Below are 25,933 nucleotides of genomic sequence, written 5' to 3'. Positions count from 1 at the left end.
GTATGGTATGTAACCTAGTCGCGTTCCCCTCCTCTCCCCAACCCCTCGATTGTTAGTCCCTCGCTCGGGCGCTTTGTATTTCCATCTCAACTTTGTCATCTTTTTCCTGGATTCCCCATCCAAAACATCTACTAATAAAAGTCAATCTGCTCCTGCAGTCAGATATGCCTGCACTGACCTTTCCTGGTGACTTGACTGGGACTCACGACTCATGTGACTGAATTCAGCCACAGGCATAATGCTGCAGAAGTAGGTCTTAGAAAGCTGCTCTGTTGGTGTCTTCAGTGACACTGGGGGCTCGGACACATGGCACTGGCAGCTTGCAGGGCTAGGCTGTAAGATGGAAATGCTTATGAGCTGAAACCAGTTGTTGTAAGTGTTTGTAGAGTGCTCAGCGTTATTTTGGTAGTAAATGGGCATTTGGTGGCATTTACATGAAAAAAGCTAACCAATGACACACAATTGCTTGAAGCTTTGTTTGTTTTAAATCCTAATGAAGCATTCCTAGGACCAGGTGCCGCTTCAGTGCAAAGCAGTACAGTGAATCTAAGGCTGACCAAAGATCAAACAGGTCACCTTTTTTTCTCCTGGGCTTAAAGCTGGTAGGCCAATTTTTGATATCAGTTGTATTGCTGTAAATATAGCAGTTATTTAAATTTGGGGAAATCCTGAAGATGTATATTGCATGTTACTGAGAGGATAACAGGTTTCCAATTGAGGATCATTTAAGCAAATGAGAAGCATTATTATCATAATACAGTTTCAGACAATTTTCTTTGGAACATCTGATCACCAAGGTTGCCAACTCTTATGATTTTTGTTGCCCAGAAAGCCCTTTCATTAAGGCATCTCAGCTCTTATTTAAAATTATATATTGTTTTCTAACTGCTATTTGCAGAGAAGCATTTGACAATGAGACACCCCTCTCCCCGGGTTCAAAAGCCAGCAAGTAAATAAAAAGCTCCTCCACATTTAAACCAAGACGTTTTAAAACAAAGCTTGTGATTTTGAAAATGTAATTTAGGATTTTTATGCACTTGGAATTGGCAATAATTAATCACCTTTACTTTACACCTCTAAAGTAAAATGTCCTTTTCACCCCTTCCATTACACTCCACTCCAATCTGACTTGATCTTTCTCAAGAATAGAAAAAAGGCACTTGCTGGGCAAATCCCTGTGTTGTTGTTTTTTTTCTGATCCAAAACACGTAACTGATGAGCCTTCAGGAATTGCAATCGCCCTAAAACAAACTACCTGAGCTCTGGTTTCACTTTCAGTGTATGGGGATTTTACCTCCGCCAGCTGTGCTGACTCCATGTTTCTGTCTGTCTCTCCATGCATTATTATTTGCTGAATCACCTCTTTCAAAAGCCTCTGGAGCTCTTTGCTGATCCACTGAAGAAAATCATACCCCCTGTAAAGCCAGCTGGGAGACAGGAAATGCGGTGCTTTGCCAGGCTTCCCCTGCTGTCTCTTTCTGTGGTTTTAAATGGCTGCTTATCTCTCCTAGGGGGTGGAAGGGCTTGGTAAAGTACTTGGGAAATCCCTTTCTCACCCAAACCCTCCTACCTTAGCTGGGAATTCCCTATGACAGGTCAGAGGGTGGGCAGGGGGGTGTCACTCTCAGGAAGCAATTGTTAAGGGCTGGCTGTTGTGTTCTTCTCAGTTCAGACAGCAGCAGTCTGAAAGTAGCAAGGGCAGGGGACTAATACAGCTCTCAGACTCACTCCCCCAGGAGCCTTTCCTGCAATGTGCCTGTCAGACAGGCATTCAGGACTGATATCTATCGTGGAGGCACAACAGATTTAGCTGTTGATGGGGAAGGCAAGAAAAGTCCCCACTGAACTGTTTGTTCCTTCCCCCCCCCAAGTTCCCCATGCAAGGGCTGTATTTTCCTGCTGTTCTATGTATTTTCTGTAGTTTGCCATTCCATTTGCTAAATTTACTCCTTCCCTGCACTACCTACCAGGGCCTGCAGCCTGGCAATGATGGGTGTACACCTCTTCTAAGAACTTCAAAGCTGGATTGGTGTGTCCAGCTAGATGTACACAGACAAATCTTGCTAGTTCAGGGTTCAGTCCTGGGCCATGTCTATGGGAGTTCTGGAGTTTTATATGGGTAATCCCTTTATACAAGTTAGTTTTATATGGGTAATCCCTTTATATGAGTTAAGCTAAAAAGCAACAGTAAAGGGGGCTACCCCTTCTCCTTAGGGCAAAAGTCAGTCTCTAACTGAAGGGACCAGAAAAAGAGTTCACATGGGCAGCTCATTCTATAATTGCCACTTCAGTTTCCTGAATTCCTGTAAAGCGTCTGGTACGGGCTGGTATCGGAGACAAGACACTGAGATAGATGATGTACTGGTCTGACCCAGTCTGGTGAGTCTCACACTGCTATCTTCCCCAAAAAAGAGCCCTGTCAGAGCTAATATTAAAACATGTTTTGGAGAAGGAGACTTCCAAAGAGCACTTGACTTGTGCACTCATTTCTGCTGTGAGCAGAGGTACAGAAATTCACAAAAATCCAGTAGGCCGTGGGCTTTAGAGACCAGATTCTTCTTGAATATTATGGTGACCTGCCTGTTCACATAAACAAGCTAGCAGAAGCAGGAACAGTGTGACATTCATGTGCATGGCCACAAATCACCCTACACCACAATCAGTAGGTGTAATTTTAGGCCTACCAGCCTTGACAGTGTCACTTTAAAGACAGGCGGGAGGTTGGTTTGCTAGAATGGCTTATGAGTCAACACAATGTTGCTATACATATAACGGGCCAGTTCCTCCCCCTGTCATTGTTTGTACCTGTGCAAAGTGAGTGGGAAAGAGCAAATGCTACCCCTGTGTTTGTGAGCAAAGAATTCCAATATGATAGTATTTTACACACATCTGGAGCAGCTGTAGTTATGACACAAGATGCCAGGCACCTGACCTTTACTTCTAACACTTCCAGAAAAGGGTTTGAGCAAATTCTTGGAGGAAAGGCCCAGCAATAGCTATTGAGCACAGAATAAGGAGTTAGGGATACCGCCTCAGAACTTCCTAGACCTTAAATGCTGGAGGCTGCAAGAGAGAGAAGAACAATGGAAAAAACCCTGGTCAGACCCAGCACCCTCTCTGCCCGTGTGACACGATACTGCGCAAGCAGGAACTATGGTCTGACCCGGTAAATGGCAGTTCTTATGTTCTTATGGATCGTGTTCTTCTGTTACTCTGGGTCTCTGTCCCTGGACCCCTTCTCTGGCAGCAGGAACAGCCTCCTGCTCTCAGCACTGCCCCTCCTCTCTTTTCCTGGTCCCTTTTAAAAACTCACTTAGAAACCTTCCCACGCACTGACTTGGTCTTTATCTGAACTTGCGTATCAGCTCCTCTCGGCAGGGTCTGCATCTCTCCCCATTTCTGTAAATAACAGGCCCACTTGCAGTGCTGGATAAATATTAAGTACGGTTATTTTCTGTGCTTAATCCTTTGGCATGTTTCACGCAAGGCAAGTTGCGGCAACGCCCCTTTCCTGACTTTCTGTTCTCAGCCAGCTCAGCCTGTCCTGCACAGGCCATTTGGCTCTAGACAAACTCTGTTGCTCTGGGTTTGTTTTTTAATGAGTTCAGAGGAGCAGTGGAGGAGGGGCATTTTGCAGTGTTATTGAACAGCGGGAACAGCTCACCAGGAGAAAGAACTTTTGTCTGGAAAGAATAAAAAACAAAAACAGAAAAGCCCACAGAGTCCTCTGCACATTTAGCAATTATTTAGGTTCTGAATGTGCAGCCCTCTCATTGCTGAGGCTGGCCAAGCAGGGCCACGGGATATTTAAGAAATCGTCATGCTGTCAAAGCTAATACCCTGTCCCTGCTGAATCTACAGACTTTGTTTATTGCCGTGTCTGTCTCTTGCTCTGCAGTGGTGCTGATGGAGTCCTGCTCTGGTAAAGGTACAGCGAGGTCAGTGTTTCATGACGGCGGTGGGTTTGGCAGAGGAGTAAGGGCCCAACAGTGTGCATTTGCAACCTGTTGTCTGTTCATCCGTCCATCCGTCTGTGCTGGTGGTCTTGGCGTTTGACAATAGCTCAGTAAACACTAGGGAGGGAAAGAAGCTATTTAAGCTAAAGAACAATGTTGGCATAAGAACAAATGGGTCTACGATGACCATGAATAAATTTAGGCTGGAAATTAAAAGGTTTGTAACCATTGGAGCTGTGAGGTTCTGGACCACAGGAGTAGGCGGGGTGGGAGGGAAATACTAACTGCTCTTAAGATGGTGGTTAATCCATTTATGGAAGGGATTTTATAACATGGTTGCCTGTAGTAATAGAGGATTGTATGCCATAACCCTCCTGTTGTTGGTCCTGTGTTCCAAGACTGTTCTGGAGGGTGTTTACGGCTCATAACACACCAGAATGAAGCAGGGAAGAAAACCTAAGTTCACACAGATATCCTGTAGGCAGCTATCACTCTAAGGAGGCTCTTAGGAGCATTCATGTAGTCATTGTCATTTCTTCAGTTCTGCGGAAAGGTGCCACATTGCTCAGCTCCGGGGCAGAGAGGCAGTAGGTCAGTTTGCTTGATGTGTTTTGTGCAGACACAGCTTCTCGTCTGAGCATGTCATTGAGATGGTGCCTTTGTGATGTGGACCAAACAGGAATGACATGTCCGGTTCAGACAGTCTGAGCCATCTGCCTGTATGCTTTGAATTTGCAAAACTGGTCACTGCTTTGGAAGCATATCAGACAGCTACAACCAGGAAGGAGGCAAAACTGAGACCAGCCTCTTCTGAAACAGCTGAGAAGTTTATTGTAAGGTCTTTCCTGGCCTCCTTACTTAGTAGGTTCTGTGGAAGATTGCGGGGTGGGGGACGCGACACTGAACTTCTCTTAAAGAGATTGCTTTTTTGAAGAATGCAGAGCATTAATGTATTATTTAAAAAAAACATGTATAACTAATTTTTCCCACTTATTCTTGCATTGTATACAAGGAATGAAGGGGTTAGCTCCTTTTCTGTGTTGCAGGACAGGGGTTATTTATCCAAGTCAATGGTTTGCTTGATCCTAGCAGCTCCTTGAGGTAATGTGGTTACAGTCGGCCAGTTGCTGCACCTAGGAGCTCGCCAGGGCATGGTGCGGCTTCCACCGTATCTGGCCACCTCTGGCTCCTCACAGTGAATGACTACGTACGCATTTACAGCTGGGTCAACCAGACTGGATCCAGATCAACCAGGCTGGCTCAAACTCCCCAGCTCTGGAGGTGTAATGACAATCCTTAACTGCTCAACCCTCCTGCATCAGGGAAAACCAAGGAGTGGATGGATGTTAAACTCTGATGGTTGTCAGTCAAAGGAGACAGGATGCTTGGAAACAACAGACTCAATAGGCCACAACACCCTAACAAGAGCTCTGCTGCCCAGTGCAAGGGGAGAGGGAATCCTGGACCAGTTCAGAGACCAGACATGCTTGTAGGATTGTAACTTCCCAACCCCCCAAGTCTGGTCTTCCAGTTGACTCACAGAAGCTGCCTTGTTAAAAAGCTCTGTTGTGCTGCTGCAAACACCAGCTGGTTGCCTAGCTTTTGGCAGGGTATAGTCTCAAATTGGTCAAATGGATTCACAGAAAGTACTACAGAGAAAAACAGGTGTACTAAAGCCAGAGGGCCTAATTTCTGAGTAGTGGAGCAGCAGGACCTCCTCTTTGCAGAGAAGTAGCGAGTACAACTCAGTGGTTCCCTCTGAGAGGGACTGTAGGAAGGGCAGAGACAGCGTGCCCATGACTCCCTGGCAGCTGGTGGCATGCAATGAAGATGCTGACTGCAACAGTAGTGTTATGCAACAGTGACCACAGCAACAAAATCAAACTTAATAGAAGGAAACAAAAAGGGGAAGTGCTTTGTGTTCTTTCAAGTCGAGAGAAGGAAAAGACAGATGAGACTGTCCTCCCTCCGAGGCAGTCTAGTCCTGGAGAGTTGGTTAAACTTTGGAAAGTTTGCCAAGGCAAAGCTGATCTAAATAAGAACATTTGCACAAGGAACCATGGTCAAGACCCAGATGAGCTTTTTGGAAAACAGCGCAGTTCTCCAGCATTGTCTGGAAGAGATTGAGACCTACATGATCTAGAAGTCTTCAGTGAATTTGTGCCCACTGTGGTTGAAGTGGCTAGCAGCATGTTCTTCAGAGCCAGCTCCCCAACCCTACAGCTGGAGTGACAAACTTCAGCCGAGAGGATTCAGAAGGAGCAAGAATTAGAACTGGACTCTCAGGTGCAATCTACGCAGGGAAAAAGGGAACAGAGGGAGCCAAAACACAAAAGCATGAGGAGCAGCATAGAAAATGTGCTTTGGAAATCAAGAGGCTGTGGGGAATGGTAAGTAATGAAACCTTGAAATGCCACCTCTGGAGGAAACAGAGATGCTCAATTACTTCCCCAGTTTAATGAGGGTGGGGTTTGAATGCTGGGTGGTTTTCAACAAGAGCAATAGGTTGTGCAACCAGTTTGCACGTGCATGTAAGCTTTGCTGCTTCGTTCTTAGTGAAAGCCCCTTCAGATGGTGTTCCAGTTGACTGATAAATGTGGGTTTGTTTTTGAGAAGGCCGTCTTGCGTCACTGCGAACATCTGCTGGGTGTTTAGGTCCCAGGAGGGTTGTCCTCCAACAGGGAGGGTGTGCTGCTATGGAGCCAGCTGGAAGAGCCACAGGAAGAGGCAGGAATGCTGTAGTCAGTGACCTAGCTTCACAAGAACAGGGTAATGGGCTCACCCCTGCAAAGAGTCCAGGCCTAGGGTCTTGCATGAACAAAGTGTGCTCCCAGAATGACTGTACAGAAGTGGGAGGCACAGCCTGCCCTGTGGATTGTAACAGCCTCAGTCTGACTTTCTAGGGCTTGGATGGTGAAAATGGCACGGTATGAAGCAAGGTCTCTTCTCCCCTTCCTGATGTTAGCAGCCCATTTTAAGGCTTGAGGCTATTCAGTTGAGAGGCAGAATCCTGACATGGGGATATCAGAAAGGCTGAAGCTCTCCTATGTGCCAGATCCAACTGCCTCAACCCTGGAGCTGTGACCACTGCTTTAATAGCAGTAACTGGGAACTAAATATTTAATATTCTCACCTTCTGCAAAAATGTAATCAAGTGATTAGAGCAGGAGACTGACAGCTGAGAGCCCTCAGTTCTGTTCCTGGCTCTGTCACTGTCTTGCCATGTGACCTTGTTCAAGTAACTTCACCTCTCTGTATCTTGGCTTCCCCACCCATAGCATAGGGATAAAAGTGCTTCTTTGCCTGCTGGAGCATTGAGAGACTTCATTCAAGCACTTTGTAGTCCCATATGGAAGGTATTATACCAGTGCTAGGTGCTTTTCATATATCAAAAGGGACCTGCCTAGTAAGAAAGTCTGTGCTGAATGCTCTACACAGCCTTGGCTGAGAGGCTAGAAGATGGCTGGGACTAGCTTCTTGTTTCTCACAGGCAGGCTGGCTGATCTCCCCCAGAGTCTCCTGTGTGTAATAATCTCACTGCAGCTGGTGAATTTTGATGGAGCTTGAGGTGCTCAGTCCAGTGGAAAGATAGTGCTGTTCTGCTAAGTGTTTGTGGCAGGTCAGCCCCTACTGCTGTTGCCTCACTTTCTTGGTCTGTATTCACAACACATGTTGCTTTGCTGTCACGCACAGCAGTGTATGACACTGAGTACAATGTGCCACTCAGCCACCTGGGGCTCTGTGTGTCACCTTGCTGCATTGTTCCATACCCAGATCACTAATGCCCATATTTCAGCACGCTACCTCATGTTTCCCATATCCATGATCTGCTGGAGCAGTGACCAAGCTGCATAGAGGTGCCACACAGTGCACAGCATGCTGTCCCCTTTTGTCACCTACTCCCCCAATCATAGTGTGGCACCCTGCCGCAGAACTCAGCACACTGCCTCTCTGTAACATGCTAACACCAAGTCTGCCCCCCTTCCCCTGCCCACGACACAGCATGCAGCTGCATCACTGTACAGCACAGGATGCCAGCCTGCTTCCACTAGAATATGATGTTCATTACCCTGCTGCTACCCAGCTCAGCTTACCATGCCATAACTCCAGGCCTAACCTACCTTGACTTTCCTGCTACACCCCGCACAAAGTGCCACTCCCCTCCTGCCCAGAGGCCATCATCATCTGCTTTCCCACTGAGTTTTCCTAGTGAAGAAAGGCCTCTGCAGCAGTGGGTGTCCTGGGCTTTGTAGCCCCTGGAACTGAAAATGCAACTGAGAATTTGATCTTATCCACTGGGAACCTGCACTGCTGTTTGATTGCTGAATGGGGCAGGACCTAAAGTCCTGTATTTCTGCTTGGTGCTTGAACAATAGGGCAGATTCTTCACATTCACTGAGCAGGGATAATATCAGCTCTCAGCAGTAAATCATTAAAGAGCTGTAGGAAGGAAACATTTGTTTGCTTTAGAAGCTTGCTACAAGTCCTGCCTGGGCTTTGTTATAGAGCCTGTCCTCTAGGAGATCCTTTGTCCATTTGGGGATGGAGCATGGTTTAATGACTCAAGCAGGTTGCAAGCAACAATTCAGTGCTGTCTAGGGGTGCAAGCAAACATTCAAATTCCAGTGCTCTCTCCCTTGCTGGCTACGTGACCATCAGCAGGTTACTTACTACCATGCCTCTATTTGCCTGTTTGCAAAATGTGTACAAAAGCATCTAGCTTTATCATCAGCTCACGCTGATCACACTTTCCTAGGGGTGCTAATGCTTAGCCAGGGTGCTCTTAGCTTCAGTGTACTGGCAAAGACCTGGATGGAAGATGCGGTGGAAATGCTGACAACATCACTGCTCAAATTCTCTTTTATGAGGGTCTCTGCTGGAAGGATTGAACACTTTCAGTGCCTCTTGTCATCAGTGGGGACTGAGAGGGTGGCTCAGTCCCTTAGAGCAGTCCATGATTTGTCCTTGACCAGCATGAATTTTGTTCCAAAGGAGATCTTAAAGGTGCAGGGTGTCAGTGACAGCCACCGAGGATTCACTCATGAGACCTTTTCAACACAGAAAAGGAGCAGCTCAGACAGTCTTTCTGAGTCTTTTTCCAGCCTCTGCTGATCAGGACCTGGACACAAGTTCTCACCCCAGCCCAGTGGCTAAGCATAGTGATCCATTCCAGTCAGTCCTATTGCACTGCAGACCTGAAGCTAAACCCTGCTTCTCTTGCTCATGGGCAGAGTCCATTTATTTTCAGATTACACTGAGCAAGTTTGATGGGACCCAGGAAACTTTCAACTCTAGTGACTCAAAAGGTTCATGAGATGAGCTAATCTAGTTTGCATATCACAGGGTATGGATTGTAACATGATTCTTGGGGGTTTTGATAGAACTTCCTCTTGGTTTTTTTTCCTGGGTGTGCTGGATGCTGATCATCAGAGATGTGGTTGTCACCTACAGGACAGGCCAAAGTTATATGTATCTCTGTGACCTGAAATGGCTGAGTGCTGAACAGCTCCACTATACATCCTGCAGTTGCCCACAGATCATGCTCAGGCAGGATGTTGTGGTCTGACACCATCAAGCTTGCTATGTGTTTCTCCCCACATCCTACACCAGCCAGAGCAGCAGGAGTGCTGCTCAGCTCTGCTTTCAGCTGGAACCAGCTTCAAGTTTCCTTGTGGGGGGATTTATTTAGTGGTTGGTGTCTAAATAGCTTAGAAAATAACAAACAGTGTCCATCACCAATGTGTACAGGAATCCATCAGCTCTGATGTGAGTTCACTCCTGTCCCCTTGGGGCCAGAACCTGACTGAAAGTGTCTTCTTCAGCAGAGCCTAAGGTTTTCAAAGCATGGGTCTGTCTGTGATATCTGGGGTACAGCTGACGATCATGATGCCTGTATGTCTAGACAGTGTAGACTCAGTTCAGCTGTACCATGCAGAGCATAGTCTTTACCATGGACATGGGCCTCCAGCAATAAAATATTTCCACAGGAGTGACAATCACCTTTTCCACCCAGTAATGCATGCATTCTTGGGAAAAGGATGATGTTATTTAGCCCCTGAATTTGGAAATGATATGTTGCAGCAAAGTGGATGCATAAAATAGTGAGTATCTCTGCTCTAAGGAATAATCATTTTTTTCACCCAGCACCACGTTTTCAAACATGAATTCAAATTATTCTTGACAAAAGCAAACTAGAAGGCAAGGAGTGGAAGGTCAGGTAGTCTGGGACCCAGTTTGGTTTCCTACTTACATGCTTATTTAATGTTTATTGCTTCTGGAGTCAGGTTTGGCAGGGTATACACTGTTCAGTAATAGATGCCTGGTAGCTGAGTTGTCACCAAGAGTTTGAGAACTGAGTAAATCAACTCCTTGGGTGTGTTGTTTCTGCCCATTATATGGTAAGATGCCTCATTTGGATTATACATTCACATTAATAGGCATATCTGAGCACATCCTTAAAAAATGCTGCTTAGTACAAAAATCTGGCCTTCTCCTCTATGCAGGGGTTGGGCCAAGCTATATATTTTTGCAAGAGTTTCCTCATATGCAAAATGCAATTTCCTGCCTATATGCCTGGTTTCCTTGCCTCTCATCTTACTTCTTATCTGCTCCTCCTCTTCTGCACCCTCCTCAGGTTCACCCAATATGCCACTGGCTCAGCTATACCCTACCCATTCCACATGTGTTTGCTTCAGGGTCCAGCTGCTTGTCTTCACCTTCAGCTCAGCTGTGAAGTCCTCCTGTCTTACTAGCGCTCCCTGTATCTTAACCCTGCTCTTGTCTTCCTGCCTATTCTGTGCTTCCCGTATGTCAGGAACATTCCCCCAAACCCTCCTTTCCTCATCAGATCCCATTTGAAAACAGAGGTGGGCAACTGTGAGGGCACCCATCTCAGAATAAGCAGATACGGCTTCAACCCTGCTTCTACTAGCAATTCGACGTGTGACTCTGGGCATATTGTTTAGCCTTCCTGTATCTCAGCTTCCTCGGTCCAGCAATAAAAAGGTTGTGACACTTTCCCACATGTTTTACACCCCTTGATCTCTTTACATCCTCAGACTTATGAAAGCACCTCCTTGGGCTCTGCCTTCCACTGCTGCTACTTTGTCTAGTGCTGTTTGCTCTTTTGAACTCTTTCTGCTTATTTCTCTCTCCTTTAAGGCCTTATGCTGCTCTTGATGACCATTGGGACTCTGCTATTGCCTTACAGGAAAGTAGGATCAGACCCTTATTTTGTACGGCGCCTGGGAGAGGATCTTTCCTTCCTTTACATTTGCAGAGCTCCACAGACCAATGGTACCATAAAGAAATAATATTAATCATTAGGCTTCTTTATTAATCATATCAAGTGTCCAAGCAGCCACTAATAGAAAGCTTGAGTTCATACATATTCCTCAAATCGCCAGCTATGAAGCTGCTGAGCGTGGTGGGGCAATTTTGCTCTTGGATGTTTTTGTGCGGCCTCTGCTGACTGTGATGGAAGACCCGGGGATCCAGCTGTGGACAGAATTTCAGCGCGGGTTATGCAGGGGGTAGGAAGGTGGTGTAAAGGGACACAGATGAAAACACATTGCCGCCTTGTGGTAAGCTTCAAGCATGGCCTCAGAGTGCCACGGCTCAGGCAGGGCTGCACAAACATTGCCAGTCTAATCCATTCGTTCCAGTCTAAAGAGGCTGCTGAGTTGGTTTTTCTTCATGTGATTTCGCACCCCTTGAACTTCAGCTTCCATTTTAGGCTCAGTAATATGCAACACCCACCTCAGAGGCCACAGTGATGGGCAAAATTTAGCTCTGAGCCTGGGTTTTTCATGTGGGCTCTGTATATAATTGAATAATGATACCTAGCTCTTATATAACCCTCCTCATCCAAGCATTTTGTGAAGAGAGTAGGCATTATTATCTGCATTATACAGATGGGGAATAGAAGCACAAAGTAATAAAGGAATTTGAGCAATGGCAGAGGCAGGACTAGGGCTCTACAGTCCCAGGCCAGTGCTCTGTCCAGCAGGCAACTGTCTCTAGGCAGGGATCTGGGAGGGCAGGTAGCGTTCAGTAGATTCGGACTGTCCCCTGGCCCATTGTTTGTTCCACGTCTTGCTATGAAATAACCAACACAATTCGCCCCTGGGGAATCTGCTTCTTCTGGCACAGACAGAAAGAGAATTGACCGAGTCTGGCAGAGGGTTTGTGAGACCTACAGCCACTCTTGTGGCATGATCCTTAGAGAGGACTTACAGCCTCTGCCAAACAGTGGAATCCTGTGCACAGGTGTGATCCTTTACGTACCTCACTATGAAGTCTGGGTGCTTTAATAAAAAGAGGTCTCAGCACTAGAGATGCACTAAGACTAAGTGAAATACAGTAACCTTCTGCACCGCCTACTGGGCACCCTTAGTTTTACATCTGTATGTGTAAAAACTGAATTCCAGCTATGCTAAAGCAAGACTTTGTGATTTGGCCCTGGAGACTTCTCCATGCTGAAGCCTTTTCTCCAAAGTATGCAGAACAGAGCAGATCCAAACTTCCCTGGCAAAGCCAACGCCATCCAAGAAGCCTTGCAAACCAGAAACTCTCAGTGAGTTCACCCATCTCTCACTGCTAAGCAGGCACCTCAGAGCAGACTAGCGTAGCCTGCTTATTAGCTTCCTACCAGCTGAAATCTGATGCAAGGCAGATTACAAGCCTCTGGGAGGCAGGTTTTAAAGGCCATTTTTTCCCAAAGAAACTATGGGGCCAGATTTTCCAAACAGGTTCATGTCTAGTGCCTCCCATTGGGATATGGCCGGCTGACTTACGAGCAAAACTCAGGCTGTTGAGCACCCGTGACAATCCTGCCAGTAATTTGGATGACTAAACAAGAGTGGAGTTCTTCGGAAATTCCAGACTGATGCATCTCACTGCAACTGCATTGCAAACTTCTTGTGCAGAAAGCCTGTCTGCAAGGGAACCAGAGGGGAGGGATTTTGCTTGCCGATAAGTGACTTCCAGCAGCTCTGAAAAGTGCCAGGGGCTGCCAGGGTGCAGGGAAAGAGGCTTGACTGAAGCGATGCACCATTGCTATCACTCACTTTTGGTGTCAGCTGCCTAGCTCAATGAGATCCTCCCTCAGGTGCTCCTAAAGCCCTGATAGGCTTACTGTAAGGCAGATCAAGGGCGACCCGATCGTGTCACAATGCAAGCCCCTCCCCTTTCTCAGGTAAGAACCAGGAAGTGCCAGGTACAGAGGTGGAACTGAAAGAGAAAATGCCAGTTTTTAGCTAGCAGTCAGCTGGGATTTTAAGATTTTGCTTGTTTCAAAGTCCAGGAACACCCGGCCAGGTAACGGGGATAAGTGTCAGGTGATCAAATGAAAGTCTCTTTAGTGTGATTTGCTGGCTGTGCTTGGGTTAGTAGGGTGCTGTCTTTGGGATGGGACGAAGGGGTGAATCTTTTGCAGGGTGAAGGAAGAGCATTTGAAGGGGGGTATATCTTCTGTACTAGGTGCACAAAATGGCCCTGGGGAAGTTGCCTTCATAAGGGAGAGGCACTGAGGCTAAGCATGATTTCATGCTTCACTGATATCAGAGGGGTGATTTTGGTCTCTGTATTCTTATTTTCTCAATCAGTTCCCTGTGTATTTATTGGGCAGTTATGGAAGACAACTGTATTAACCTGGTGGTATTCTAGCAAATTAGCTGGCTTTTCTTGAGATCCTTCAAGCCAGGGAAATGTGTTACTCAAAGTTAATGTTGCTAAACCATTGTGTGACTTTTCTCTCTCTTGTGGTTTTCAGAAAGGGGAGCTTTCACCCAGACTCTGATTTTTAAAGAGTTGTCTTTAGTTTTGGGAGTTGAAAATGGAGATACAGGTCACCAATTCTGTTTCCCTTTTGCCATGTCACATGCCTATCAGCTGAGTTTGGCCTGGCATTTTCTGGGTAGAGCTGAAACAATTGCTTATCATCACTGTGTCTTTCCAAGATACCAGTAACTGATTCCTGATCACAATTATGGGTTTACTATGCCCAGGGCAGGCCTGAGGATTTTGAGGAGAGATGAGCAAGACAACTTTTTGTTGCCCCTTCCTCCTCACCTTCCAGTTGACTTAATTTTGATGCAAAGCCCACAGAGATGTCAGAGGGGCTAACCTAGCACAGAGCAGGGGGAAATGGCACTAGCTTGCAGCTGCCCAGATTGTGGAGAATGACTGGTCTCCAAGCAGCATGTGATGCTACCTGCTGTATGCAGAGATAACTGTGACCAACTGCTCTCGCTTTTACTCCGTAGTGGGCAGCTCCAAGCCCCTTGATCAGGCTGAGCCTCAGCCTGGGGCTTTGAAACATGATTCCAAAGCCAGGGGTAGTCAGGACAAGCTCATTATGGAGAGAGGTTTCAAGGAAGAGTGCTCCTTGGAGGTCCCTTGGGAGCTGTCTCTCTGCCCAGTGAAGTGAACTGATACTGGCACATGGGGCAAGTGCCTTCTGCGGTTACTTAGACTCAATGTTCTGCTTGCATGTATGTTGGATTATTTAAAATCACCTACTGTCCTGGTTTGTCTGTAAATGCTAGTTAGCCCTTTAATGACTGAATTATTGGCAACTATGTGGGCTACACTTCTAGCCCTTGGGAGTAAAGAAATTAAAGATACTAGTCACATAATGCTTCATTGCCTTGAAGAGTTTACCAAGCAAATAGACAGGGGATGAAAGAAGGGAAGGGGGGATTAAGTGATTTGCTCAAGGTCATATAGAACCTCAGTGGCAGAGACAGGAATAGCACTCTGGCCTCCAAGTCCCAGCCTAGCGCACTGTCCATTAGCTGCGCTGCCAGCTCAGCGTTTTCAGAGTTCTTTTGTTCCTTTATATTAATACCAAGCTCTTAGTTATCTGCTTTGATAACTGGGAACACCTCCATTTCTGGAGCTCTGTGTCCTTTCCTTAATCCAATTTAATGCCTCTGCCAAACACTAGCTGACTCCACCCAAGCTTCTCTCCTTAATCAGCCCATGTCTACATGGGTACTGTGAAAAGGAAAACTTGCTATGGAAGGCTTGCGTTGCTATATCTGAGCTCATGCTCTCATTTTGTCTCCTTTGCCAATACCCAGCTTAGCTCTGCTTCCCACACTGCCCACACTCCTGCAACAGCTTCTCAATTTTACTTTCCCATTTACCCAGGACATTTAGTAGCATATAGATTCTTCCCTTTCTTACAAAGCCGTCTGAGAAGTCAGGCGGGCAACACGGTCCATCCACGGATGACTAGAGCTGGCACAGAGCTCAAACATGGACAGCTTACAGGTGACACCTTAAGTTGCTGGAGAAGCACCCATCAATGCTGCCTGCAGAAGATTCTTCAAATCCAGTGGGAAGACAGACACACCAATGTTAGCGTCTTCTCTCAAGCAAACACCACGAGCAGTGAGGTGACTGATCATTCAATATCAACTTTGTTGGGCCGGCTACATCATCCAGATGTCTGACTCCGCAGACTCCCAAAGCAAGTTTTATTCTCCCAGCTCAGTTAAGATGTACACTTAAGAGGAGGGCAAGAGAAAGCAATCATGGAAGACAAACATCCTTGACTGCGAGGGATTGCTAATGATGATGATGAAAGCTGGCAAACATTTGAGATGGTGTTTGTTTGTTTTTTAAATTTGCAAATCTGACATCCTCTGGTGGGGAAGAAAAACAAGATTTTGGTTTGGAAAAGGTATCACTTTGCCTCACGGGAGCTTAACACAAACTACAACTCCCACTCTTTCGTAAGTTTGGCTCAGTCTCCCAAGATGCATCAGGGTTTATACTTCTGCTCCTCTCCAAGAGGGTATCATGGGATGAGGAGAGTGGGTGCAGAGAGGGGAACTGTGGCTTCTTGCTACCAAACTAAACATTCCCTGAGCTGCAATAGTTTGGCCTTCAAGAAAAGTCAAGGCTAGTTGAAAATCAAACTGCTGAAACGTTTTTCAACCATTAGAACTATTCTAACCCAAGTGGAGACTTCGTGTCACTCTACTGAACTATCCTGCTTCCTCTTTGTACCCATGGCCAGTCAGCCTTATGACTTTTGCTAAGACTTTCTAGTGGCAAGTGACTTTTTTTTAATGGTATCCAGTTTGACTCCACTAAGGTGCCTTGATTGTCTCAAGCTGGCTGCTGTTTCTAAAAACTTGATGTCTAAATGACTTTGAGATGGAGACCTTCCCCAAAAATAACTAACTACTCTAAAAGATCCTGCTCTGCTGGGCACTGTACTCTTTCCTAGGTACTGCTCGTGGCTTTCATCGCCGTGATCTTTGAGTACTTTGTAGTGCTTTTGTGCAGTGTGGAAGTGCCTTGCCAAAATGGGGTTAAATGACTTGGCCAAGATCACTTGGGAAGTAAGTGACAGAGCAGAAATGTATCTACTCGGGGTTCTGAACTGCAAGGTTGGTGCTTTAATTCGTCATCCTTTACCTCCTGCACCATGCATATCATAATACTGCTGTAGTAGCACTGAGTAACATAAGGAGGTCAGTCTCTTTCAGCATTGGCAAGTGGTGCTGGGAACAGATCCCAGATATTCTTTGTTTTCCTTTCCTCTGTGTCTGTTGTTACAGGCACTGAAACTTGCCCAAATTTCCCCGTCTGCGAAATGAGTGCGTTTTTGTCACCATCTCTTTGTGAGTGTTTTGAAGCAGGAATCTTGGCCAGAGCATGGTTTAAATCAACCAGCCAGAGTCGAAGAGGAGCAGGGGCATTGCCTCTGTCCTCTCATAGAAGCTGAAGTGCAGCGAAAGTGATCTTGCTTCAGCTCATACAGAGACGATGGCAGAGCCAGGAAACAAATCCAGATCTCCTGAGTTCTCATCTAGTACCATTAGTCACAAACACTGTGGATGGGCTGGGGGGAGCCCTCTGCATTGCAGACAGGGTGGCAATACGTGCTGGTGCTGGGCCTGGCGCCTGCTTCCAGGCCTCCCACCACACTCCCCCGGGGGGCAGGAAGTGGCAGTCCTCTGGCAGGGCTTGCTAAGGTTAGGCCTTCTGCTCAGAGCTGGAGGTTTGTATTGCTTCTCTTTCAGCAAAGGAGAAGGACAGGCCCCCAGGGGCGAAGCTTGGGGTGTGTGGAGGGGGGAAGCCCTCTCCCGTGCCTCAGAAAGGGCTGGGCAGATGGCAGCCCACAGTGCAGTCTGCAGGGTACCCCAAGCTGCCTGGCTTTGCCCTTCTGCAAGGCCAACAAGCCCGGTAGGTCATGGGCGATAGAATTGGTATGACGGCCCCAAATGCTCAAGGGGCAAGATCGTTTTCTTAAGTGCTGGGGGCGTCTCTGCCTGCTGACATCCACAGAGATGTGGTATGCTGACATCCGCAGAGGTAGCAGTCATGGACGACGTCAGAGACCAAGTCCTTTTGGAAGGAAAACTCTAAGAGACTCACACTCCTGGGTCTGTCTGCAGGATCCTGGCTAGGCCACATCAGTTGTTGGCTGCCGGGACAGCTTCACTCAGCAAGGTCCCAGCAGCAGCAGGCATGGCTCAACTCTGTGTTTCCTATATCAAGATCCCTCCAAGGGCCTGACAGACCGTGGTTGCCGATCTTTGCAACCAAAGGAAGCAAATAATCCTGAAGCAATCGCGTCTCTTCTGCAGCACCAAATCAATATAAGATTTATATTATAAATTATTATATAATACAACCTTATATTGTGCCCGCGGCAGGTTTTTGGCCACAGGCTGTCGTGTATGCCTCTCCTCTTAGCCTGAGGCAATGTGGGAAGGAAAACTCCTGTGGTTGTGAACAACACCCAAGGGTCTCGAAGGTAACCCTGGGAGCCCTAGCATTGTAGTGAGAGCCCAGGCCAGCAGTTCAGTGTGGGCTCCTCCTGACTGCATATTTCTTGCACACGTGTGTGCATTTACCGGGTCCCATGCCCAAAGCAGCCAGCTGTGCGAAAGCAGAGGATGCAGAGGCGAGCTGTGATGCTCCCACACGCCAGCTGCAGGACTGTCTGCACTGCTGCCAACTCAATAGCATTGAAGAGAGCTGGGCTCAGCAGGTTTCTGTAGTGAGGGGACAGTCCCATGACCCTGTCCCAGCTCAGCACAGCAAGCACAGAGCAGAGCTGACGGTGGCACTGAAGCTTCTGGACACCACCAGGGCATTTTCTCTGGGAATTTGCTTTAGCCTTGGCCTGCACAGCAGCAAAACAAAGCATCTGGGAGGGGTTTTTTTGTACCTTAAGGGTGGGGAGGGGAGGGGGAACATGGGGGTGGGATTGTGGGATGTGATGTGGACGCTCCTGCCAGAAGGACTTGAGGGATGTCTGGGAACAGGAAGGATGTAAGCCCAGGCAAAGAGTACAGGAGAGGCCAGTTTTGTCCCAGGGAAGAAGGTGCATCTGATGGTGTCTGTCTGTCTGCTTCCATCTGGGTAAGGAATAGGTCTCTCCAGGCTGCACTGGCTGTCTGCTGTCCCAGGTTTCTGCTGGGAGTCACTGTGCTGTGTTGCATTGGCTGACAGGATGTGGGAGTGAGAGGTAACTTTAGAGAGCTCATCTGTAGGATTTATAAGCTCCCTTCTAGCTCTGCCTCCATGGTGCAAACTCCCAGGAGCTTGCCCTGTTGAAACAGGAGTGATGTGGGGATGGGGCCTGAGGCCTGCATGGCAGTGTGATCTTGATTTCTCCCCTTGTGGTGGCTCCCCATGTGGACCTTGGCGTGCTGTGCTTGGACTCGCTGTCGGGGTTGATGTGGGAGAGTGTGCGATCTATTGTGGAGCCTGTCCTGCTGTCACCATTACAGCACGACGGTTCCCCTTGCCCGCTAGGAGAGGAAGTGGGATTTGAATTTGGGTGTCCCACAGAGCACTAGAGAGAGCACTTGCCTCTAAACTTGCTAACCAGGAATAGAAACAGAAGCACTTGTCACTCCTGTGTGTGCCAGCAGATGGTACTTGAAAGCATAAGTGTATGTTGGTCTAGTGGTTAAAGTAAAGGTCCAGGTTCCCGTTCAGGTTCTGTCACTGGCTCAGAGTTTCTTTAGGCAAGACACGATGCTTAACTTCTCTGCCAGCCTATTGTTTTCAATGCATTTTTGTCTGGTCCCATTCTTGGTGCGTACCAACCTTCTTTTTTCCAGTTGTTCTCTGGGCTTGATTGACAAGCTGCCCACTAGCCCTGCAGCTCCCAACCTCTCTCTTTGCAACAGCTGAGGACCGGGTGAATGGAGGAGCTGAGAGTGACCCTGTTGGAGATGCCACAAGGTCATAGTTCTAGGAACTGTATCCGTCAGGAGCGACTGCTATTCTCATATTATTATTATTCAGAGATATGCTGCCTCCATCACCAGCCCTTAGAGCACAACCTGTGGCTGTGGCCACCATCTGTGGCCTTGATTTCTTGTTCATGGGTAAACCTAAGTTAGAGAAATGAAGTGGGGAGAGAATGCTGGTGCTGACCTCAATGCAGCCATGTACCCATGTGTACCTCAATGCCGCCTTGCTTTTGGTTTTGCCTTTAATATACCTTTGGGTTGTACTAACTGGTGAGCTGCTTTGTCTCCAGGCAACTCTCTCATAGGTTTTTGCACAGATCCCTAAGTAGTGGCCCCTGGGAGAGTGTGTACAGATCTCTAGGAGCTGAGGACGATGTGTGAAAACAGCTCAGGCCCCCTCTCTACCCAGTTCTTTGGGTATGAGTCCATTGCTTACTACTCCTCAAAATGGAGACCAGGACAAATGCCTGGCTTTTGTGCCTTGCTCAGCATTAATTCTTCTACTGCAACTCCATGTGCTAGCCAAAAGGAGACTGGTTTTAGTGGCACAACTTGCACTTCCTTCTGCAGAGTACTGGCTTGTGATAGGGGACTTTGTGTAAAGCAGGTCAAGTTGTTAGGAACTCAGCACTGCGTGTCACATTTGCATCTGTGCAAAGAGCCAGCAGTACCAAACCACAGAGCACGTTGTGTGGATCTCAAGTGTCTGCAACATCCTGTGCTCCTTTGCATTGTACTGTGTGTAGCTAAGGAAAGATTAATTTCATTTTAAGGACTGAGTGGCTGAAACATGTGAACTAGGGAGGCAAAGATTGTGGATTGCTCTGGGTTTCCTCCCAAATGTCATTGCTAATGGAAAACCAAAGACGTAGGCTCTCACAATGCATTAGTGCCTAATGGAAAGGACATTCCAGAGCTGTCTGTCTGTGAGTCCACAGCACAGCTTCAGTGCCAAGAAATTAGCACTCTTTGAATGCCCTTTGATTCAGGACCACCGCTTTGTAGGGGAATTTCCCCAAGGGGATTGGATGATGACAATGAAAGGCAACAGCTGTCACTTCATTGGGCATGTGCTAACAACTAGGGCTTGAGTGGCAATTTCAGCTGGCCAGTTGTGCTTCAGCTGTGTGTATTTGCAGGGAAACGCTTTCAAAAAGTGGAGCTGGGTCTTAAATGAAGGAAATGTTAAATGCAGGGGTTTTTTTTTTCAGTGCTGCTTTTAAATCTTCTTATGCTTTTCATTCAATGGCCTCTTAAGGACAGTGATGCAAGTAGGGCAAAGATCCATCCACGAAAGTGTGTTGGCTTACAAGATCTTGCTGTTTGTGGTGACTAATGGCTTAATTACAGGGTAAAGGTACACAAAATGGCATTTGTTGTCACTGAGGACAGGGATGGTGGCATATGCCAACTGCAGACTGCTGAGTGTGTGTTGGCTTCTTGAATTCTGGGGCTGCCTCTTGCACCTTCTGTCTGCAGTTCAGCTAGTCTGGTGTGCCAGTTTGTTGCTGTCTAGAGCCAGATGCAGGCCACAGCTCCTAACCACAGCGGAAGAAAATTTTATTGCATTTGGGGTTTATTTTTCCCTTTATCTTATTGCAGAGCACCTTATTCACCTGTATGTCCTGTTCCCCTCCACAGTCTGTGCTGGCCGCTAGCAGACTGTGATGGCAAGTAGAGCCCCAACAGTAGGAAACATTTTGAAGGTGTAGGGTAAAGGAGGCGGACAGCTTATTCTAATGTCAAAGGCTCTGTCAAAGGGCATCTGTCTTACAAATTAGGATGGCGTTTTCCCTTTGGAAACACCTCTCTGGGCTGAGCAGCCTGTGTTGAAGAGGAAGCAGGTGGTGGTTGGGCTCTGGATTCTGTTCCTGCCTCCGTCAGGCTTGTTCTAGGACCTTAAGCAGGGCGTTCAGCCTCTCTGCTTCAAATGATTATTAAGGTCACCTGCCCAACAAGGGGTGGGGGTCTTCATGATGGTGATGTGTAAGATGACTTCCCAGCTGCCCCTTTACAAGTTACTGTGTGTATGAAGAGTGTTCCTGCTAGTCATTCAAGTCTTTCCCTGCCTCTTTTGGGTGCAGTCTCAGACCATGAACTATGTGGGGCACCTGGCGGAGACGGTGCTGGTCACTGTGAAGGAGCTGTACAAGGGCCTGAACCCAGCCACCCTGACGGGATGCATCGACATTATTGTGGTGAGGCAGCCGGATGGCTCCTTCCAGTGTTCACCTTTCCATGTGCGCTTTGGGAAGCTGGGTGTGCTGCGCTCCAAGGAGAAGGTGGTAAGTGGTGCCTCTTTGCATGCTAGGAAGGACTTATCTACTGATATATCCCTGAAACTTTACGTTCCCAGAGGCCTCTCTTAGTGTACCCTCAAGTTTCCCCATAAGGAACCTTGCCATTTGCCTTGTAATAATCAGGGATCCTGGTTTTCTCTTATAAAAAAATGCGAATTCTCTGATTAAAACCCCCTAATCCATGATTAAAATGAAAGGCCACTATATATACAGGCATCAGTTGAACACAATGTTTTATTGATATATTTACAGTTTTAAAGTGATTTGGAAGATTACCAGCGTCTCAATCACTGTAATAAAATACATTCTAAATATATATTTTGGCATTTGATTTTGGGTTTTTCATCATGGAAAATCAGAGCTCCTGTTGAGTCCACTCTGTACACCCCAAGGAATTATGCACAGAAAAATTCAAAATTATGCAATGTTAATTACTTTTATTTATTTTTTTTTTACAAATTACTCTAACTATAACACTATTTGTACCTTCTTTAGAAATGTATGCAGGTACTTTGTATGATTGGGGGGTGGGTGTGGGGGGTGTGTGTGTGTGGTGTATGTGGATGGGTGTAGGGTTTGTGGCAGGGTTGTGAAGGGGTATGAGGAGTAGGGGGTATGTGTGTGGGGTTTGTGGGCAGGTGTGGGGTTTGTGGTGCATAGTCTCCACTGTTGGCAGCTCAGTGGCAGCAGGCAGTGGGCACTTGGAGCATTCATGGCTGCGGCAGGCAGAGCCCCCAGTGGCTTGCACCTGTGGCTGAGTCCCAGGCCCTGCACATGCTGGCACGGAGCCGGCCCAGCCCATTGGCACGCATCGTGAGACCAGACTGCGGTGGCTGTGTGCCTACACACAAGGCTCGTGGCACTGCAGGTGCGAGTTGTGCGCCATCGGGCTGGGCAGGCTCTGTGCCTCCATGGGCGGCTTCCCACTGGAGTGCAGGAAGCCACATGTGGATGTACGGAGCTGGCTGCCCTGGCCTGATGGTGTGTGGACTGGGAGCTGTGCACCATTGGGTTGGGCAGGCTCTGTGCCTCCACATGGGGCTTCTAGCACTCCAGCGGGAAGCCCGCCCAGCCCGATGGTGTATGCGACTCCGTGCCTCCAGGTGCGGCTTTCCACCTGGTCCAATGGTGTGCAGCTCCTGGTCCATACACCATCGGGGTGGGCTGGCCCTCCATGTGGCGCTTCCTGTGGACACTTTCCCACTCCCTCAGCCCCTACCCACACACCCCTGCCTTAGCCCCCACCTGCCCCACTGGCTCTTTCCACAGCTCCCAACCCCCTGCCCCCCAGCCTTGGCAGTCACCTGCTCCACAGGCCCCCCCCAGCCCTGCCAGTGCCCCCATCTCTGACCTGCAGCCCCCCAGCCTCACCAGAGGGGGCCCCTAGCTGGCCCCCAGCCCCCCGCAATCCCCACTTACCTCAAAGTCTTCAGGAGAGAAAGCGAGCCTGAGCCAAACCTTGGCAGACTGAGAGTCTCAGGCCCTGCTCCTGCCCCTTCCCCCTTTCCCTCCCCCGCAGGACAGGCTGGAACCCTGCCAGGCTGCAGAGAGCTCTTTGCAGAAGTGGAAGATCCACAGGTATCTCCATTAAAATGCAAAATAACTTTTTTCTCTGTTTAAAAGGGAAAATTCAGGTTTTTTTCTGCTTCCCCATGGGTAACAGAAAACCCGGATCCCTGGTAATAATACAGCCCTGTTGCACTCCGGAGGCAAAGAACTATGCTCCTTCCAAAGCCAGAAGCCAGATAGACATCCTTGGCAGAGTCTCTCCCAAGTACTCTGTGTCCCTTGTTTAAATGTGTGGGAGGCCTCAGTGATAGTTAACGGTGAAATAAGCTCTGCACCAAGGGTGGACTTTGTGAAGGAGAAAGCATACCATTCCCTGGGGCTATATTTCCCATCCTTTAAGACAGATTGGACTGTAGTGGAGTTTCACCTTCCTCCAAACCCCTGCAGAACTAGAGAGTGCAACCCAAGCCCCCTCCCTGGACATAGATATGGTAGGATGAAGGGAGGACCCTGGGGACATAGAATTAGGATGGTTTTCCTTCTTCAGTAGGTAACTTCACATAGGCACCCTGGACGAGCTGCCCTTGGCTCTGTCCCTCTCCTCACCCTGGCAGGGCAGTGCCTCCAGCCCCATCCCTAGCCCCAGTGAAAGGGGAAACCTGTCATTTCCCATGTTTTTCCATGATGAACAGAAAACCTGGATCCCTGCACAATACTGGGGATCCGGGACATGTGCTGTGCCTGAGTCATGCAGCCCGGGACTGAGACTCAATGTTCCCACTTTGGAACTGTTCTGCTGAATTAGGGACAGGTGGTCACTCTACCCTCTTCCCAAGTGGGTCAGGGCCCTCAGGCCCCCACATATTTGTAGCCTGTGTGACTTCTTGTCATTCAAGGGCCCTTCCTGTACTACCAGCGTGCAGATGGCTTCAATGCCTAGCCCATTCTTTCTCCCTCTTGTTAGGTTGACATAGAAATCAACGGAGAACCTGTGGACTTACACATGAAGCTGGGAGACAATGGAGAGGCATTCTTTGTCCAGCAATCAGAGGAGAATGAGGTAAACTGTGTCTGGTGGTTGGGAGGAGGTGAATGTACCTCTTTGAGCCAGTGGGTTTATGTGCCCCTGACACAAGGTCCTGTAGTCTTACCACCTGGATCTCATAAAGGGGTTACATGTCTGCCAGAAGAGAGGTCTAATGTTCATGGAAGAGGGCAGAAAAGGGAAGGAGGTTGCTGTTATTCTTTGTATTTTTTTTAACTTTCTTTTTTTCTTTGGTTATTTGTGTAGTGCCTTTGATGTCTCTGGTCTTTTAGAATTGTACAAAATTGGAAAGATCTGTGTAAGATTGCTGAGTTCAGGCCCAGGGCATCTTGAGGGACTGACAAACAGCATAGTGATGAATTGCTTATCCCTTAAAGGCTTTCTTTAGGCTTGGTCAATGATCAGACCTGAGAAATGGTCTCAAAGCCTGGTGTTTCTGACACCAAGCAAGGTCTTGAGACAGCAGTGCCTGTGCTTCTGGTAGCTGAACCAGCAGTTTATTTTTCATGAGTGTCAAACCTTGAGCTCATGCTGCTAGCTTGAGCTGGATTAGAACCACTGACCTACAGGTGCAAAGGCTGCATGGAACTGCCCCTGAGCCCTTCAGTTCCCCTGCACCAGGCCTGATTCCACCTTTTAAATCCACAGTTGTTGGGAGGTATATTTTTAAAATCACAAAAAAATAGGCCTAGAAGGTACCTTGAGAGGTCATCCTGTCTGCACTGGTCCAGTCCTGCAGGGAGCAAACCAGGAAAGCCAAGGCTGCAACTGAACTCCAACTAGCTTTGAGTATCAAGGACAATAAAAAGTCCTTTTTCAGATATGTGGGGAGCCGGAGGAAAAGCAAGGGCAACATTGGACCCCTGCTGAACTAGATGGGACAACTGACAACTGATGCACAGGAAAAAGACAGCCTATTAAATGGGTACTTTGCGTCGGTCTTTCATCAGTCCCATGGGACGCCCATGCCCACCACGGGACAGGGAGGTCCTGGTGAGGGAGATCCCCTGCCCTCCGTCAATGCTGACCTCGTGAAGAAACACCTTGAGAGGCTGGATACCTTTAAGTCAGCCGGCCCTGACAGTTTACACCCCAGGGTACTCAAGGAGCTGGTAAGCATCATAGCTCAGCCCCTGGCACAGATCTTTGAGAACTCCTCGCGCTCTGGTGTAGTGCCCGAAGACTGGAAGAAGGCCGATGTGGTGCCTATCTTCAAGAAACGGAGGAAAGTGGATCCGGCTAACTATAGGCCCATCAGCCTGACTTCTATCCCAGGGAAGGTCTTAGAAAATTTTATAAACGAGGCCATCCTTAATAGACTGGCCGATGCCAACATCCTGAGGGATAGACAGCACGGGTTTGTTGCGGGTAGGTCTTGTTGGATCAATTTCATTTCCTTCTACAACCAGATGACCTATCACCTGGACAAGGGACAAGAGATTGATGTCATATATCTTGACTTCAAAAAAGCCTTCGATCTGGTATCCCATGATCACCTCTTGGCGAAACTGGCCAACTGCGGCCTTGGTTCCACCACGATCCACTGGCTGGAAAATTGGCTCCATGGTTGGACCCAGAGGATGGCAATTGACGGAAGTCAATCATCATGGTGTCCTGTGACTAGTGGGGTCCCCTAAGGCTCTGTCCTTAGACCCATATTGTTCAACATCTTCATTAATGATGTAGACATTGGAGTCAGAAGCGGACTGGCCAAGTTCGCCGATGACACCAAACTTTGGGACAAAGCATCCACACCTAAAGACAGGAGGGTGATCCAGGCTGACCTGGACAGGCTCAGCAAATGGGTGGATGAGAACCTGATGGTGTTTAACACTGAAAAATGCAAGGTTCTCCTAGCACTACGGAAGAAAGAGACTTGGGGGTCATCATTGA

The 25,933-nt window shown here is 47.9% G+C and overlaps 1 protein-coding gene across 5 annotated transcripts in view; it reads left to right on the top strand.

Annotated features, from left to right (window-relative positions):
* LPIN3 (lipin 3) overlaps positions 1 to 25,933 on the top strand; it is a 44,654-nt gene that overhangs the window by 2,661 nt on the left and 16,060 nt on the right. The window contains exons 1-3 of one of the 5 annotated variants that reach the window (XM_019539649.1): positions 3,678 to 3,938; positions 21,271 to 21,471; positions 23,960 to 24,055. In XM_019539649.1, the coding sequence (XP_019395194.1) occupies positions 21,280 to 21,471; positions 23,960 to 24,055 (288 nt within the window). In that variant the 5' untranslated portion in view covers positions 3,678 to 3,938; positions 21,271 to 21,279. Of the gene's footprint in view, positions 1 to 3,677; positions 3,939 to 5,975; positions 6,347 to 12,994; positions 13,275 to 21,270; positions 21,472 to 23,959; positions 24,056 to 25,933 lie in introns of those variants that run through there. The other 4 variants (XM_019539647.1, XM_019539648.1, XM_019539651.1 and 1 more) reach the window with 4 other exon arrangements.

The sequence above is a fragment of the Crocodylus porosus genome, unplaced genomic scaffold, assembly GCF_001723895.1.
Source record: "Crocodylus porosus isolate Cpor-Errol unplaced genomic scaffold, CroPor_comp1, whole genome shotgun sequence".
NCBI lineage: Eukaryota > Metazoa > Chordata > Crocodylia > Crocodylidae > Crocodylus > Crocodylus porosus.
This window is presented reverse-complemented; position numbering and strand designations above follow the sequence as displayed.